This window comes from Caretta caretta, chromosome 6 (genome assembly GCF_965140235.1).
Source record: "Caretta caretta isolate rCarCar2 chromosome 6, rCarCar1.hap1, whole genome shotgun sequence".
In the NCBI taxonomy this organism is placed as follows: domain Eukaryota; kingdom Metazoa; phylum Chordata; order Testudines; family Cheloniidae; genus Caretta; species Caretta caretta.
This window is the reverse complement of record NC_134211.1, coordinates 44,951,425-44,970,987: the sequence shown is the minus strand read 5'-3', so window position 1 is coordinate 44,970,987 and position 19,563 is coordinate 44,951,425. Positions and strand designations below refer to the sequence as shown.

General features: G+C 39.0%; 1 protein-coding gene across 1 annotated transcript in view; it reads left to right on the top strand.

Moving 5' to 3' along the window:
- Positions 1-12,447: 12,447 nt before the first annotated feature.
- Positions 12,448-19,563, top strand: part of SLC17A6 (solute carrier family 17 member 6) — a 50,165-nt gene continuing 43,049 nt past the window's right edge. Inside the window, exons 1-3 of the mRNA XM_075129466.1 lie at positions 12,448-13,482; positions 16,351-16,603; positions 18,119-18,237. Coding sequence (XP_074985567.1) covers positions 13,397-13,482; positions 16,351-16,603; positions 18,119-18,237 — 458 coding nt within the window. The 5' untranslated portion in view covers positions 12,448-13,396. The remainder of the gene's footprint in view (positions 13,483-16,350; positions 16,604-18,118; positions 18,238-19,563) is intronic.

Genomic DNA, 19,563 nt, shown 5'->3' with positions numbered 1-19,563 from the left:
CATGCAAACAGAAAGGATTTTTAGAAAGTATTTGCATCCCAGAAATTCAGTCTAGGAGTTTGTGGCTAATGAAGAACTTTCAAATTAGCACTAATAAGAAGTCAAAACTCTATTATTGGCCTGATTCAAAATTCACTGAAGTCAATGGGAGCCTTTGCAATTAATTCAATGGGCTCTGGATTGGGCCCTTAAAGGAGCCGATAGCCAAATGCCATGAATATCTGACAACATGCTCAGTGTGAAAGAAACGGGTGGTCTCCAATTCTTAGTACACAAGTGCTGTGTCACAATTGGCTCTAATTGATACCAATATTGGGAGGCTGAATCTTCATCAGAAACACTGAAGGAGCATGAAGACTGGGCTAGTGTCTAAATCTGAGAGGTGGTGGACATTGTGTTGGGCATATTGCATTGCCCCTGCCCATGCTGTCCATGTTGTGGTGGATAAATGCAGGCAGACAGATGATCCTTTTTCCAGGTCAGGCAGATAAATGCAGGCAGACTCCATTTTCCAGGTCTGTTCATCTGACACCTTCTGAGAAAGGGCTCACAAGCAAGTATGAAAAGTCAACTTGCTGTGCCTAAGTCAAGAAACTAAACTGTACAATTAAAATGGAGAAAGACTCTGACACTCTTACTCATGTGGTTCAGTGCTCTTAACTTTGGACGTAGCCCCTTGATTTTAATGGAACTACTTACAGAGTACGGTACTGGTACGGTCACAGTGAGTAAAAGCTAGCCCATGGTTCAGAATGAGTGAAACTGTTGAGAGAGAACAAGAAACTAAATAGCGAAGTTTAAGAAGTTATATACTGCAAGAATTAATTATTTATCCAACGAACTCTTCTCCCTCCCTTTGGTGTGATCTCAGTACCTGTGGCAAGCAGCTATAACACGGCATTTTCAGGGCTCAAACGCTGTTCTTTCCTGCCTGTTTATACAGGACTCATGTTTGACCCCTGCTTTCCTGTAGTTTAATGGATGTTTTTCATGATTAAGACATGCTTAATGTTTTGGAAATGGCCCTTCTATATTCCTGAGCAGGACTTTAGAACACCCTAAGTGAGACAGTCACTGAAGTACCTATGACAGGTTTAGGACCAGAGCATAAGGAGACAGGACCTTTGAGATGTTTAGCTAGGAAAGGGTAGAGTACTACCCAGCAAAACACTCTGTGCTTAGTAAAGCTGCTAGATTTTTATATTGAATCAAATCCTCAAATCCCAATTTGATTTTTTTACTAAGGACTTTTTTACAGTCCTTACGGAGGCAAACTCTCCATTGGCTTCAGTAAGAGTGTTGCCCAAGTAAAAACTTCAGGGCTTGTTTTCTTATTATCAATCACTGTTATTTCTTAATCATATATATACTGTAGAGGAAATTTGCACGGCATTTTACACACACACAGAGTAAGATGTGTTCCTTGTCAAGTGATTAAAAAAATTAATCACGATTAATCGTGATAAATCACACCATTAAACAATGATAGAATACCATTTATTTAAATATTTTTGGATGTTTTCTACATTTTCAAATATATTGATTTCAATTACAACACAGAATACAAAATGTACAGTGCTCACTTTATATTTATTTTTGATTACAAGTATTTGCACTGTAAAAAAACAAAAGAAATAGTATTTTTCAATTCACCTAATACAAGTACTGTAGTGCAATCTCCTTATCTTGAAAGTTGAACTTAAAAATGTAGAATTATGTACCAAAAAATGCCCCCAGCATTCAAAAAATAAATAATGCAAAATTTTAGAGCCTGCAAGTCCACTCAGTCCTACTTCTTGTTCAACCAATCACTCAGACAAACAAGTTTGTTTACATTTGCATGAGATAATGCTCATGGTTTACAGTGTTACCTTAAAGTGAGAACAGGCATTCTCATGGCACTGTTGTAGCCAGCATTGCAAGATATTTATGTGCCAGATGCACTAAAGATTGATATGTCCCTTCATGCTTCAACCACCATTCCATGGGACATGTGTCCATGCTGACGATGGGTGCTGCTTAATAACAATCCAAAGCAGTGCGGAGCGATGTATGTTCATTTTCATTATCTGAGTCAGATGCCACCAGCAGAAGATTGATTTTCTTTGTTGGTGGTTTGGGTTCTGTAGTTTCCACATTGGAGTGTTGCTCTTTTAAGACTTCTGAAAGCATGCTCCACACCTCGTCCCTCTCAGATTTTGGAAGGCACTTCAGATTCTGAAACCTTGGGTCGAGTGCTGTAGCTACCTTTAGAAATCTCACATTGGTACCTTCTTTGAGTTTTGTCAGATCTGCAGGGAAAGTGTTCTTAAAATGAACAACACGTGCTGGGTCATCATCTGAGACTGCTATAACATGAAATATATGGCAGAAGGCGAGTAAAACAGAGCAGGGGACATACAATTCTCCCCCAAGGAGTTCAATCACAAATGTAATTAATGCATTATTTTTTTAATGAGCATCATCAGCATGGAAGCATGTCCCCTGGAATGGTGGCCAAACATGAAGTGGCATACGAATGTTTAGCATATCTGGCATGTAAATACCTTCCAGTGCCAGCTACAAAAGTGCCATGCAAATGCCTGTTCTCACTTTCTGGTGACATGGTAAATAAGAAGCGGGCAGCATTATGGACTGTAAATGTAAACAAACGTGTTTGTCTTAGCAATTGGCTAAACAAGAAGTAGGACTGAGTGGACTTGTAGGCTCTGAAGTTTTACACTGTTTTGTTTTTGAATGCAGTTATATAACAAAAAAAATCTACATTTGTAAGTTTCCTTTTTATGATAAAGAGATTGCACTACAGTACTTGTATGAAAAATATTATTTCTTTAGTTTATCATTTTTACAGTGCAAATATTTGTAATAAAAAATAATATACACTTTGATTTAAATTACAAAATGGAATACAAAATACATGAAAATGTAGAAAAATATCCAAAATATTTAATAAATTTCAACTGGTATTCTATTGTTTAACAGTGCAATTAAAACTGCAATTAATCATGATTAATTTTTTAAATTGAGATTCATTTTTTTAAGTTAATTGCATGAGTTAACTGCGATTAATCGACAGCCCTAGTTCCTTGCCCTGAAGAGCTTTCATTCTCCACCAGACTTAGTAATTTTATACTGCAGGTTTTCTATAGCCTGGGATATAAGCACATGGAGCCTGGAGTCAATGGGAGTAGGATCAGGACCATGCTCTTGAAGAGGTCAGTAAGGTGCAGGGCCATAGGTTTCCTGAAAGGAGCATACATTGCTCTGATACATCAAATCCATCCCATACCAAACATGGGGAATGGTACTTTTCTTCCAATTTGGCCTAATTGGTCATCTAATTGCACATACCCAATTGCATTTGAAGCCACAGCTTCCTCTAACAAAGCCAAATAGCTCTTCCAGGGCATAGTGGGTCCTTTTCCAACATATAACAAGAATGTTTGTGTATAAAAGGTGTAAAATTAGCCATCATATGATGAAATGAAATAAGATGAACCACATCCCCAGCCTCAGGTTAGTCTGTTCCCCAGAGACACTTGGAAATGAACACTGTGTTCAGGAGAAGCCAATGTTTCCAGTTACACAAGATCATGTCAGGATCACAGATGTTTCAAAAGCAATGGAAAACAGAAGAGTGTTTCAGTCTCAAACTAACAAGTGTCTTACACCCCTGATCCCTTGTTCCCTTGAACACAGCACAGTTGTCAGCATGCTCATTAGCAGTGTCCTAAAATAAAGCTGAGGTTTTTCTGCCACTTTTAATGATGTACTGTTGAAATGTTCCCAGAGGGAAAACTGAGAAACACCCTAGGTATTCAACAAAGCTCCGGCAATACAGTCATTCTGTTGCAGAGGCTTCCTTAGAACCTTTTTAAAAGCTTCATCTCGCCTTTATGTCTTGTGGTAAGAAAAAAGGACATTTATTCTCATGTTCACCTTGAAAAATATGGACTCTTTCCACAAAGAAGATATCTACCACCATTTACCACTTTAAATGTTTATTGTGAAAAAAAAGCCAAACTCTTTCTTGCTCATAGGCAGTGAAAGAATCGTGTTTCAAAAGATAACAGAATATCAATGAAAGCTTCTAACATCAACAAGACCTGAGACAAACAACAGCTAGAGCTGACTGGGTATTTTTTGTATTGTTGTGGTAATGAGAAAAATGAAATAGAAATTTTCCTCAGAAAATTAAGAGCCATTACAAGATTTTTGCCATCTTAAACTGTTCTTATAAGAAACTTTGCAAGAAAACACTGTGTCTGTTCAAACAGAATAGTTACATAACAGACAGGAATGACACAGTAGTAGTCAAAGTTGCTCATTAACATAGTGCAGTTATCCTGCTTTTCTAAAAACCTTTAGTTGAGCATCTCCATAGATAACAAAACCCCTCCAAAATGGGGTAACCTATTGTGGGGACTTTTTTATGCTTAAGAGGTATTTTTAGAACTGGAGGGTCAAGGACCCAAAAATGGCCTTTAAAATAATATAAAAGCAACAAAGCAACAAAAGGAAGTTGACACTGTGCTTCTAGAGGGGCTGGGGCTGATCCTTATTTATACAAAACCCCTTTTACACAGCTCTGGCAATGTGAAGGTATGCTGAAATAGCATAAAATATATTTATATTCACTTTAAATCCCCCTTTACACTGTCAGAGTGGTGTAAAGTAGCCTTAATGTAATTAAGAATAAGCCACGCTCGTCTATTGTATAAGATTTAATTCAACTTTTAAATCCAGCAATAAAGGATGTTATTAAAACACAAACAAAAGTAGATTAGATTATATATAATAAGGTAAAATAGAGGTCTTGACAATTTATGATAATTAAATATCTCATAATAGCATTAATAAATGAACACATGTTAACACCAATGTGCTTGGCCAGATTTCAATTTAAGTAATTACTTCTCATGGAACTTAAGTTCCACCACCATAAACTTTTGTATTGTGTTCATATGCACTGCTAAAATTGTTGCTGTTTCACCCAGAGGTAGTTGCATTTCGATATGTTATATGACTGATTGCTAAAGACCTTTGGGATCCTTTGGTATTAAATTTTAGATGAGCACAAGAATGTAAAGCATCAATGTTGCTGTGATACACAAGAATATAAGAACATAAGAACGGCCATACTGGGTCAGATCAAAGGTCCATCTAGCCCAGTATCCTGTCTTCCAACAGTGGCCAATGCCCCATGCCCCAGAGGGAATGAACAGAACAGGTAGTCATCAAGCGATCCATCCCCTGTTGCCCATTCCCAGCTCCTGGCAAACAGAGGCTAGGGACACCATCCCTGCCCATCCTGGCTAACAGCCATTGATGGACCTATCCTCCATGAACTTATCAAGTTCTTTTTTGAACCCTGTTATAGTCTTGGCCTTCACAACATCCTCTGGCAAGGAGTTCCACAGGTTGACTGTGCGTTGTGTGAAAAAAATACTTCCTTTTGTTTGTTTTAAACCTGCTGCCTATTAATTTCATTTAATGACCCCTAGTTTGTGTGTTATGAGAAGGAGTAAATAACACTTCCTTATTTACTTTCTCCACACCAGTCATGATTTTATAGACCTCTATCATATCCCCCCTTAGTTGTCTCTTTTCCAAGTTAAAAAATCCAGTTTTATTAATCTCTCCTCATATGGAAGCTTTACCCCTAATAATTTTTGTTGCCCTTTTCTGAACCTTTTCCAATTCCCATATATCTTTTTTTGAGATGGGACAACCACATCTGCACGCATTATTCAAGATGTGGGCGTACCATGGATTTATATAGAGGCAATATGATATTTTCTGTCTTATCATCTATTCCTTTCTTAATGATTCCCAACATTCTGTTCAGTTTTTTGACTGCTGCTGCACATTGAGTGGATGTTTTCAGAGAACTATCCACAATGACTCCAAGATCTCTTTCTTGAGTGGTAACAGCTAATTTAGATCCCATCATTTTATGTGTATTGTTGGGATTATGTTTTCCAATGTGCATTACTTTGGATTTATGAACATTGAATTTCATATGCCATTTTGTTGCCCAATAACCCAGTATTGTGAGATCCTTTTGTAGTTCTTTTCAGTCTGCTTGGGACTTAACTATCTTGAGTAGTATCTGCAAATTTTGCCACCTCACTGTTTATCCTGTTTTCCAGATCATTTATGAATTTGTTGAACAGTGCTGGTCCCAATACGGACCCCTGGGGAACACCACTATTTACCTCTCTTCATTCTGAAAACTGACCATTTATTCCTACCCTTTCTTTCCTATATTTTAACCAGTTACTAATCCATGAGAGGACCTTCCCTCTTACCCCATAACAACTTACTTTGCTTAAGAGCCTTTGGTGAGGGAGCTTGTCAAAAGCTTTCTGAAAATCTAAGAACAAGTTAAGCAAGCATATTTATTTATAAGGCATAAATAAAATTTATGATATCAGATTTCTCTATAACAAAGCAGAAAAGCTGCAAGTGTTATAATACAGTGCTGCTTTGTTTGACACTTTAACTGGGCTTTGTCAATTGTTCAGAATTTCCGTTATAAGTTTTTGTTCAGTAACTAGCTGTCTATGTTAAAAGTAAACTAGTTGGAAAAAATGAAACTAGAACCTCCCAATGTAGCTTGAAAATTTGTAACTGCAGAGCAGTCAAATATGCTAACCTAAAATCAAACTCTCTCTATGTTCAGGCTGAAATACCATACATACTCTTACAGGAAAAATAAGGAGGAGTCCTTGTGGCACCTTAGAGACTAACAAATTTATTTGGGCATAAGCTTTCATAGGCCACAATGACTCCTCGTTGTTTTTGCTGATACAGACTAACACCGCTACAACTCTGAAACCTGTTACAGGAAAAACAAAAACTTAGTCCCATTTACATTGCATTATTCGCTTCCACCACCAGATGGCAAAAGCAGTGCCTTCAACCAAATAAAGCAGGCTCTTGATTCTTGCGTCAAATTAACTTTTGAACCAACCCAGAATCAGATTCTGACATTATAATAAAACCCCAAACTTGAGTGCTTTAAAACAGAAAAACATACCTTTAAATAAATGCTCTGAATTAGTGCAATAATCTCATTTTTCTTTCTTTTTCTTAGAATTATTAATTTTATACCTTTGCCAAGCAAATGCAGCAACATGGAAGTGGAAGGAGGAGAGAGAGGACTTTGTAGAGAGTCAGTTTTTCCACTGAAAGAGAAAACAGTGACAAAGGGAGTCTCAGAATATTTCCCAATTTAATTTATTCTGTTTACTTTGAACAGAGAGTTTGCCAGCAGAGCTACACACAGAGGATTCTACTTGACAAAAGACTGCACAGTCCAACACTGCAGCCAGCTCCTTGTTAGATCCTTGGTATCTTTCTTTCTCTGTATCTTTTCTTGTGACCTACCTGTTCCTGTGCTCTCACCCCAAAGCCACAGGACTGTATTTTCAATAAACATGGGCTAATTCAGGATAGATCTGAGCATTAACTTTGCTTCTGTCCAGATGCTTAGGAACTCCCCAGTCTGATTCAGCTAAAACCATATTCAGTAGAGCCACAAGAAGAGAATACTTACAGGGGGCCTTTAAACTGTATCTCAGATTGCTTTGTACTGGTATAGTGGAATAATATATTCCAAAGTATGGCATATGCAGAGACATTATTTATTATTATTTGCCTCGAGGGAACTTCCAGCCACCCCTGTGAGGATCAGGGTCCCACTGTCCTACCTGCTGTGCAGACACACTAGAAGACACCATCCTGTCCTTGAACAGTTTACAATCTAATAAACCAAGCAACCTATGGAGGGTGGGGGAACAGGCAGCAATCAATTATATGCAGTTTTAGTACATACATTACAGAACCTCTCAACATAATCCCTCAGTAGCCTTTACTTCCATATTTGCCTGTGTAGCACTGGAGTCATAACCTCAGGAAAAAGTGAGGCTAGCTGGTTATGAAGCAGATCTGCAGCTACTTCTGAGAAGGCACCTCAGGCAAAATCATCAAGGAAGCAATGTTAACCAAGCTGCAACTATATGTGACATTGGCTGGCATCCTGAGTGCTTCAACAACTGGGCTTCAGAGCAGGACACAGCACAGAGACCTCACTAATGGATGTCCTCCCATGACAATGGGTAGAGGCCACATTTGGGTTCTTAAATGACTTGATCTCTGCAGCTTTCAACAGAGTTGACCACTGGTTAGGTGCTACTAATCAGGCCTTCAGGACATAGCTGGATCAGCCAAAGGCTGCTCTAAATTCTGCCAAGGACAAGACCAGCACAGACCCCTGATGGGGAGAATGGTGCAAAGATGCATTAAAGCCATCTTTGTGTTTCCTTCTCTTAGCTGTAGCTAAGGATCTGCCACAGGATTTATTTAATGAGCAACCTATTAACATAAAAATAAATTATAAATCAGTGGTTCTCAATTCATGGCCAGTGGGCCACTTGTGGCCCAATCAGCACACAGCTGCAGCCCATGTGACATCCTCAGGCCCATACAGGTAGAATATATACTGTGTGGATGTGGCCCACATAAACATAGACTGCTACATATGAGACCCATAGTGGTAAATAGGTTGAGAACCACTGTTATAAATGCACAGGAAATAGATGCCCATAGGTTTAATGAGCTATTGCTTCTTCCAGACACAGTCTCCTTTCAATCAATTTCTCTGCCCTCACACTTCCTATATGGCCTGACTTCTTTCCAAGAGAGATTATAGTTCTTTGCATCCCTTTGGGATTTTATAGTTCCCCAGCCCCAAAGGAGGTACCAAACTGCACCATTGTTAAGGTGAAATCCTGGCTTTCTTGATGTTAATGGTCAATTGACTTCAATGGACCCAGAATTTCAGACTTAATCTGTGAGCCTTGCTCACACTAACATCATTCCCAAATTGATTTGGATTCGGTTGCAGTCATGCACCTTACTGCTGAATTTTTATGGGATAAACAATTGTGAGCCTCAAAGAATTGTACTTTATATTATGCTATTTTATTGAAACAGATTTTCAAAGTCTCCAAGGGGCTCTGGATACCCCAAAGTCTCAGGCTGAATGCGAGTGTGTGCGTAGAGGGGAGGGTCTTTTAAATCTTTTAAATTTACATCTACAAAGTTGCACTTTTGTAGATAGGATTCTATCATATAATACCACTTCATTGGTGGATCTGTGTGCATGTCACATAATAAGAAAGGGCAATACATTTTGTAATGAGTGATGTAGCTAAAGCAAGGTTGCAGGTAATCTAGAGAATCCAAATATTTTTAAATTAATCAAAAATCACCAATTTATTTCACTGATGCAATCTACAGATATCTAATATGATAACACTGTGCTGTGTTCATCAGTGACACAACTAAATTTAGCAAGCTGAGTCAGACACCCAGTCAGAGATATATATTATCAGGCTGATTCTATAAATCTCTAGATACTATTGTGATGAGTTCTATAGAAAACTTAAGGATGGATAGATCAATATTAATATGAAAAACTGAGCTTTGAAAAACACAATCATGAACTCTCAGCTTCTATTTTGCTTAATTCATTAGGAATACAGACAGAAGACATACAGGGAGACTATGCAGTATTTGGGCCATTTCAGGCACCCAAACCTTCAGTTTTCAGTCAGAAAAAAACTTCCATTCACAGGTAGTGGGAATGCTGCCTGATCAAATGGTGCAGGATCAATCATAAATATAATTGTCTGCACTCAGTTCCATGAGAAAAACTTTGGAGATAGGCAGCATCCTGCTGGACTCACACATCACCCCACAATTGTTCCAAGAGCTTCTTTGAGAACAGTGTTCTTATTGGATTATTTGAGACAGATTTATCTGCTTTCAACTAATGTGTGCACGTGCTATCATAACTGGTATTTACTGCATAAGGGCCTGATCCAAAGCCCACTGAGGTCAATGGAAAAACAGTCAATTGATTTCAAGTGTGTTGACAGAAAGACTTTAATAAGAATAATTAACAATGATTCATATCTTCAGGCCACCAATTAAATAGGTAAATCTCTAGTGTCATTTAAAAGGCTGACTGGTCTGGGCATGTTTTATAGCACTAGCCATCATAGTCTCTTACTACGCAGTTGAAACTGCAGTTGAAACAATTAGTAGAGCTCTCATTGGGAAAGGTCTCAGGAAACTGCTAATATGGTATACACTAGGCATAGTATACCCACTTCAGAAATACCACTGCACCTATGGATGGTATCATTTTAACTTTCCAAGGTCCATTGTTAGAGTCTATTTTTTATATACGTAAGGAAGAGTTCATTTTTTTCAATGAACGAGCACATCAGTCCTCTAACACTATTCTTGGGCGGTGTTAGGCTGGATACAGATGGACATTATTAATTATTATTTAGTTCTCCCAAACCAGTGAGCACTCCTTATTCAATGAGCTTTAGTAGTAGCAGTACAATAACAATGTGGCAATGCTAAGGAATCCAATTCGGGCTCAGAGCCCATTCGTAGTAGGTACTGTGCAAATGAATAACTCAAAGATAAGCCTCTGAGGCAGAAACTAACACTATAAAGCCCTGATTTAGAAAAGCACACTTTAAATTTTAGATATGTGCTTAAATGCTTTCCTGAACAGGGATGCTTTTCTGAATCTGAGTCTAGAATATTTCCCCATTACTGACTGAATTATTCTCTATCCCTTCTGCCTCTTGGAAATTTCTATTAATAAATAGGTTTCAGAGTAGCAGCCGTGTTAGTCTGTATTCGCAAAACGAAAAGGAGTACTTGTGGCACCTTAGAGACTAACAAATTTATTTGAGCATAAGTTTTCATGAGCTACAGCTCACTTCATCAGGTGCATTCAGATCACTGATCTCCCCACTGTATTTTCTACTGAATGCATCTGATGAAGTGTAGATGAAGTGAGCTGTAGCTCACAAAAGCTTATGCTCAAATAAATTTGTTAGTCTCTAAGGTGCCACAAGTACTCCTTTTCTTTTTATTAATAAACAGGTTGTCAAATATCTGCAATGGTAAACTGGAGAAATGAAGCAAGGTGACCCAATGGACAGATGCAGTTAAAAAATTATGGATGGCAATAGAGACTGGAATAAATCCGAAAGTTCCTTTCAACAAATGAAATGAGAAGTACAAAGAAGACTCTAAAATGAAACCTGCACTGAAGGCCACATCCAGTATTTAGCATTCTGTATAAAGCGAAGCTGAATTTCAATATGAGGAAGTATCTTGTTTTAGGAGTATATAGTTTAAATGTACTTTCTATTGTGGTATTTTATGGTGCTTTCATGTCTTTGAAATAGCATTACAAACTGGAATCTACTATCATTGCAATAGCTGCAGTGTTATAAGAATTGGCTTTACTGATATGAACGTGCTTTGCTGATGTAAAATATCATTGTCCTTCCACCAGGGGGCAACACTAGTAAAAATATTTAAATAATCCAGAACAATTGTTTTTAGAATATTGTGGCAGGACTATATATTTTAGCAGGAAATTATTCTTTTCACCTTGATTTTAAAAATATTTTATTTATAGAAACTTTTGTTACAGAGAAAGTAAGCAAATGCAAGGGCTTCAATTTTCAAATAAATTTGTTTTTGGGTACAGAATTATGAATGTCCTTTTTTCTGATTAATAAACATTGTAATAGAAACTTTGAGATGGATTTCATATTGGAAAGAGATCCAAGATAAATGCAATCATCATGATTTAGAAATAAAACGTTACTTTTAACATGTACAATCAACTGCTAGGTGATTAAAACTGATAAATGACTACCAAATTCTGTTTGCAGTGTATGTGTGTACACTGGAAAGCTTGTCTCTTTCTCTAAGAGAAGTTGGTCCAGTAAAAGATATTACTTCGCCCACCTTGTCTTTCTACCAAATTCTGGAAAGACAAGATGACCAAAATCTCAGAACGTACCTTGATCACTACAGTGGTGAAAAAATATCATATGTAAAAGTTATATTAGATATTACACAAAAGTGTCATTAAAGGGCAGGTCACAAAGGTGTAAAAATTACACATGTATAAGCGATAGAAACCATGTGCATGTCTAATATATAGATCTAAATGATGACAATGTATTAGAGAGCTATAAATGTTGAGCTAGAAATAAAATATGATCTTAGATGGACAGACAGATTCTATCTATTTATGGAGATACAACTGTCAGATTACATCTGGTATTAATATTCCGATGTATTTTGTCATTGGTGCCCTGAATGACTCTGAATGACTACCTTTTGCGACATGGTCACGCCCTTTGTTTACATTAACAGCACAATTGAATTAAGTACAATAGCCTCTGCATGCAGCACACTCCCTCGTAATGCTCTGTAGTCCTTGCCCTGAACAACGGGGTCGGGCTATGCGTCAGAAAAAGAGGAGTGGGGGGGGGGGGCTAACGCGAGCGCTCAAAAGTAAATTGTCAGCGTTTCATAAACTCCAGTTTCCCTTTTAGCTGCATCATCCTCTGGAAAACCTGGATGGGGACGATGACACGGCTCCTCTTCGGTTTCCATAGCATCCAGTCTTCAAGCCCCCCGCAATGAATCCGCCCAGTTCCCCATGAAAGTTGGCAGCCCGGGAGGCTCCCGGTTGCGCTCTCCCCGGTGCTGAGAACACTCGGGAGCCACCCGAGAGCCACGGGCGCTGTCTGTGGTGCTGAAATCACTCCGGCACACGCGGGAGCGACAAAGGGCGCTGGGCAGATCAGAATCACCAACACCCGACGCGCGAACTGCCGGTCTACTCGAGATCCTTGCCCTGGGCGCGCTGCCCTGGGAGTAAGTGGCTGCTGACTTGCTCACAGTAATGAAGTGCTAGGGCTGCTATTGTCCGAGAGCTTGGAACTTAGCCGCCAGGTTCTCTCCGGCTGGCACGTGCTGGGCATTGGGAACTTTTGACTTCTTCTTTGGAGTGATAAATTAGATGACCCTCCCGCCCCACACACCTCTCAATCCCTACAGGTTAGGGAAACGTTCAGCAGAAAACCAGGATTTTAAACACTGGACCATCTTCTCCTAGGAAGTAGGGTCATTCCCCCTCCCAAATCAGCCATGGCACTGCCTCCACCGTCTGCCAATGAGTCCTGCACCTCCGAAAAGACTTTCTAATTGTGGCTCCCAACTCTGTTCTGTTAGGAAAGCCGTGGGTTGCATGTAGCTTGCTCGCTCTCGCTCGCTCTCTCTCTCTCTGGCTCTCCCCCCTCTCTCTGGCTCTGTCTCCCTCTTGCTCTCTCGCACACACACACATACACACACTGACTCAGGCTCCCTTTATCTGGAGACGCTCCGATAGCCATGGGAGAAAAAGTTAGAGATTAAACCAATATGAGCGATCATAGCTGTTCATAGCAGTGCCCTGTTCAACACAGAGTGGAGCCCAGTGAAAACCTCTGGAGGCATGGAGTCGGTAAAACAAAGGATTTTGACCCCCGGCAAGGAGGGAATGAAGAATTTTGCTGGGAAATCGCTCGGTCAACTCTACAGGTAAGAAAGATCTCGGTCCGGGGGCTGGATTTCTTACTGGAAAGAATGGGAGGCTTTCCTTAGCCTAAAATTGCTGGATCAGTTCGAATATACGCTATTTGTGTAGGTTAGGTTGCTGATAGACTGATAGCTATTTATAGGTTTTCTTGATATCATCTACAAACTAACGCTACCATTACACTGTGGCACCGAAATAACTTGCATAGCTGGCTTGCGGAGGATGTTTTTAAATGTGTCCTAAGAGATTTCCCCCATCTTTCTACCCAGAAATTTGATCTCATTTTAAAAATAGAATCAACAGAGAGCAGCACTCCTGTATTTTTATTTCATTTCAATGCAGAGCACCCGTAGGATCCATTTCACTTTCCTCAGAGAGCGTATTTTTTTTTAAAAAAATGAAACTATAAAATCATTCCTGATTTTGATTAACCGGTTCCCCTGTGTAACCGCCCGTCAGATGAAGAAAAGCACGGAAATGCATAAATAATTGATAACCGAACGATTTCTCTCTTTGAAGCTAGGACAAATATATTGAGAGAGACACCTTCAATTATTTATCCGTCTGCATAGAAAAGGGTCCATTTCTTTTGTAGAAAATGCACAACCGCAATGTATGAAACCATAAAGTTAATCCAGCAATAGGGGGGTGCGTGTATTTCCATCGTCTTCAGGTGTGTGTATAGATGCACGCAACCACACACCTGAAGTGCATTGACACGAAATTTGAACACACCATTCCTCGATTGGATCACACCATTCCATCATAAATGGCCCTGTGAAATCTGACGACTTTGGTGACCCCCCCCCCAATATGATTTTTTACGAGAAAACTACAAAATAAAAATCGGGAGAATATATTTTCGGACATTTGCCTTTAGAACAAAGTACCCCACTCTCTCCAACGTTATTAGAATTTTCTGACTAAAGCAAAATGCGCGATTGTCTGAATACCTACAGTGGAAGTTGTTTTTCTCCACCTTATGCGGCAGTGGAGAATAGGCACAGTATTATTCCAACAATAATGGTACATGATTTACAACTTCCTATGTAATTTTGAGAGGAAAGGAAATATGAAGTAAATTATCAAGTAAAATGAGGCTTCCTATTGTAATAGAAACTAGTACAGTTAGAGTCTAGAAATATATGGTTATTTTACCACCAGCCTACATAAATTCAATCGTTTTAAACGAACTGAAAATATGTAAAATATCTGAAAAACAGAATAAATTAGTATGGGCCTCTCGAATATCATGGGAAATGTACTTTTCTTCTCTACGAATATAACTACAATAATCGAGTTTAGCACTAAATATTCTTCGATAGATATGAAAACACTCCTGCAACTCACAATACCTTCCATATCATATCTCAAACAGGTTTTTAAAGAATGATCTAAATAAGGCACTCTGTGAACTTCCGAGGATTTAACAAATATTCCATCAGGACTAGCCACACTTCAGAGAATCAACGTATAATTTTCTATTCGTAATTTTAAAGTGGAAATAATGTTTATTATGTCCCATGATCTTTGCTTCATTTCAGGTGGAATCAAATCAAATCAATTCTGTGCGAAAGCTGGTGCTCAGATTTTATCGTCTGAATGAACCAGTTTTAACTATAAAATATATTGTTCTATTTTAATTACATTTTTAAGAGGATGGGGATCTTGCAACCCTGACTCAGGGGAGTAAGCCTTACACCAGTGAATAATAAGAGTAAATTCAACTGAGTACGTGTTGCAGGGCATGGCCCATCCTTTCTTTATACATAATATGAATAATGTTTGGGGTCTGATCCTGCCAATCGTTACTCACCCATTACTCAGGGGAGTTGACCTGGGTTGAATTATTCACCTGCGGAGAATTGTTCACGTGGGCAAGGATTGGCAGGCTTGGAGGCAAGGCAGCGGTCTAGCAAAATGGAATGTTTGGATGCAGTTTTCAAATACCCTGTTCTGCAGGGGCTGCACTTCTGAGTAGTTAATCGGCCTCTTTTGCATCTTACTATAATGTGGGGAATGTTTTAGCGATAAACCCAGCACATTTTTTCCTCAAAAAGGCATATTAAGATTTTTCTCCCCTATAAAAATAAAATACACGTACATGTTTTGAAGCATACTGTGTGGGTGCAAATGGCTGCATTGATTCATTATATTATAATCAAAATGTGTAAATATTAATGTATGGATTTTCCTTTAGAAGTTTAAACTTAAAACCCTGGGAGCTTCGATTTAATATTTTGGTAAATGTGGGCACTGAGAGAGCAGCGGAAAAAACAGACCTAAAGTAAGTCTAGTTAATAATCAGAGTGCAGATTATTGCATGTAATCTTCACAAATTCATGTTATTAATATTGCAAAGGTATTGAGTCATCTGCAGATGGGTAGTTCTCAAACACTGGCATGTTTCGTTAAAATGGCTATGACAGCCATTTTGCAGATCTGGAATAAATAGAAATAATTGCTCATCTTTACAGCATTTCTTCCGCTTCCACATTCACAAGCACTGTAGAACTAATTTCTCTCATATTTATAATGTAATAACAATAGAGTTTAAAACTCCAAGATAATTTTTCATCTCCCAGCAATCCCCTTTGAATTAGACAACATGGCGCCTCTGCAGTGGTTGCAGCTGATGTCTTCTTAATGTCTCCTACATATTTAACCAGAGATCTTTAATGATAGATGGACAGTTCCATCTGCTGCTCCTCCCTCTTTTTTGGGGAAATGAATAATTATGCATCCCACAGGTCTTGCTAAAGAACAACTGAAGGTAATTTTTCAGTCATAGTGACTTTGCCATTCAAGTGACCTGTTCGGGAGAGTTGGCTTCAACTCTCTTGCTTGTCTTTTCCCCTTGTGTTGGGCAGAGTCCTAGAGAAGAAACAGAAGCCTGCGGACAACATCGAACTCACAGAAGATGGGAAACCCCTGGAGGCCCCCGTGAAGAAAGCCCCAGTGTGCGACTGTACCTGCTTTGGGCTCCCCCGGAGGTACATCATTGCCATCATGAGTGGACTGGGATTCTGCATCTCTTTTGGAATCCGTTGTAACTTGGGAGTAGCCATCGTGGATATGGTCAATAACAGCACCATACACCGAGGAGGAAAAATTATTAAAGAGGTGGGAATCACTCCCCTTTAATCCCGCAACACGAATATAAATCATAATATCCTCAGGACAGAGTAATAACAAAGAATGAATAGAACAAGTAAGACCCCCCCCCTTTAGATTTTTATGATATTTCCAATCATTCTAATAATAACAATAATAAAATCGAGACGGTTTCCTCCTTCTGCTATAATCCGCTCGCTTCTGGGTAGGAGAATCCTACAGTGAACTGCCCCAGAACAACGTCGTATTTTATTTATAACAGAGAGGACAATGATCCAAAGAATGTTGTGGGGGGGGGGAGGAATAAAAGCTCGATTGTGCCTATTTTGTTTTCTTTCTTTCCCAGACCAAGAGGTCATTCCGTGGCACAAGTTTGTGTGCAGATATTTTGCTTTTATACCCAGCTTTGGGGACCTCAATCATTTCGTAAATTAAATGCACGGAATAGAGAACATGAGCATGAATAAACGACTCCAAAGCGGCTGCCCAATTCTCTAAAGGAAATGGAGTGGTTTGTTGCGGAACGTTTGGAAATATCAGGATGAATGAGTTTTGGTTAACAAAATGCAACGCTGTAAAAGTCATCTATGGCCCAATGAGAAAACATTTTTCATTTATAAGGTGCTTAACCATATGTATATCGCCTATGTACACAAAGACAAGAATATATCTGATATGTAAATGTATACGTGTAGAAATGTATACATTTATATATCATATAGAATATATATTTGTGTATATACACATACACGTGTGTACATACACAGAGGGATAAACAGGCAGCTAGATAGACCGATATGACCGTTTTCGATTTCACTGAGTCCATGCTATAGATATATTCGATGGGCTCCATTGCAAATGCAGGTGATCCACTTACGATGAGCCAAATCATTTTTTCCCCTCCAAAATACCTTGAAGCACTTTCCTCATTCCCATGTTTGTGAGCTTACCTGCGATGTAGGCAACTGGCTCTCTCTCGGTCTCGCTCTCTCTCTGTAGAGAGATGTATTACAACTGACTGTGTGTGCCAGGGAGCGTGAGAGTGAGTGTGAGTCTGAGTGTGTGTTTGTGTGCGGAGGGGGGGGGGGCTTTCCTCTCTCCTCCCCTCAACCCCTTTTCTAGACTGGATCGGACAGAAGAAAACACATTTGTTGCCACCCCTTTCTCTAGGAGATTCAAGGGTATATTTGGTTCCAAGATTCCCATATTTTTAGGGTTAACAGCAATCACGAGATAGAAATCATGTCTCTCCTCTCTCCTCCAGTACTAATGCCAGATTTTGTAGGCATTCTAGCATATTTGTTCTAGAGACCAATTTTAACGCAAATCGGTTATTATTTTGGCGGTTAGCACCTTGCCCCATTTCTATATAGTACCGGCTAGTAAATGGGCATGTTCAACATTAATCGAAATTCCGCAAAGATTGCCTAGCGTTAAACTATTATTAATAAATGCTTTCGTTTGGCCTGCTTACATCCTTCCTATTTTCTTTCTCCCCTTTCTCCTTGGTTTTTGCACTGGAAGAAAGCGAAGTTTAATTGGGATCCTGAAACAGTTGGCATGATCCATGGCTCTTTTTTCTGGGGATATATAGTCACTCAAATCCCCGGGGGATATATAGCATCCAGACTAGCAGCTAACAGGTAATGACGGTCTAATATATATAAATGTATATAAACAGAAACATGGATACTATACATCGGGTTGCTATGTTTAGATTTTGACTGTTAAAACAGCGGGTATAAATGCAGGCACATTATGCGAAAAGCAGACGGAGCAGGGTGTCTGGTTCGTTAGTGCTATTCTGCTGATGGCTTCCTACAATTGTCATCTGTTGAATTCAGTATAAAGGCAGCTTTCCTCTCTTCTTTATGGCTGATAGAGGGGCAATAGCGAACGGGCACTTTCCTTCGGCAAAACTCCACTCACTGTAAGTAAGATGAGCCTTTATGGATGGTGTAGACGAGACAAAGTACGTTAGGCTTTGATTCGCAGTATCAACTGCGGCGTGCAAACCAAACATGAACCCCAACCTAACCGTCTGCCTCTGCAAGCCAGCATTTTTTGCTGGCACTGCAGCACATTGAGGCAACAATTATACAGCGAGGAATTATTATTCAACTCAAGTCACCGAGACGCATATTTCTGAAAAGCATGGGGTATTGAAAAATATGTCGGTGTTCCTCTGTAGTCATTGAAATAATAATACAATATTTTTGAAGGTCGAGAAACAAACATTCGAAATAAATGAAAATGAATCTTGGAATTGTATTTTATTACCATTTTAATTATTTTCTGATTTTATATGGATTTCATGTTTGTTTCTTGTCCTTTAAAATGTATATTGCAATAAAGTTGCTATGATTATTTTTTACTTTATTTAGTTTCCTTTTCACTAAGATTATCACGATAGAATTTTTCAAAGTTGAAAGACACTGAAATCCCTTTACTTATTTAAATACAATCTTTTTAAAAAAGAAATGGGGAAAATAGCAGATATCAGTAGTTATTAATTGACATGGAACTGAATATAGTCCACTCTGAATAAAATGGAAGAAAAACATGTTTCAATGAGCTTTGCACAATGAAAAGGAAGTGCAGATGGTGCAGGGTCTTAAAGATTCGTTTCTATGGTGTCTGGCAATATTTCAAGCACCCAGGGTGTGATTCCACCTGTTAATTAGATCCACTGAGTATTCAAGACACACGAGGCATTCATATCCATCCTTAATGCCACAGACTCATCATTTGGAGAGGTAGGAAAGGTCCTAGTGCCACTCCTCTCCAGCAGCAATGGACTAGGTACAAATGGATATTAAAAGGGAAGGTGCAGTTTTAGCTCATCACAGGAGTGTGTAACATCAAAGGTAGGACTAGGAGCGTTAGACAGACTTATACAATGAAGTTCTCTCACCAGGCCATGTTTTTTATTTAAACAAGGACACAAATATACTTGCCAAGCCTGCAGT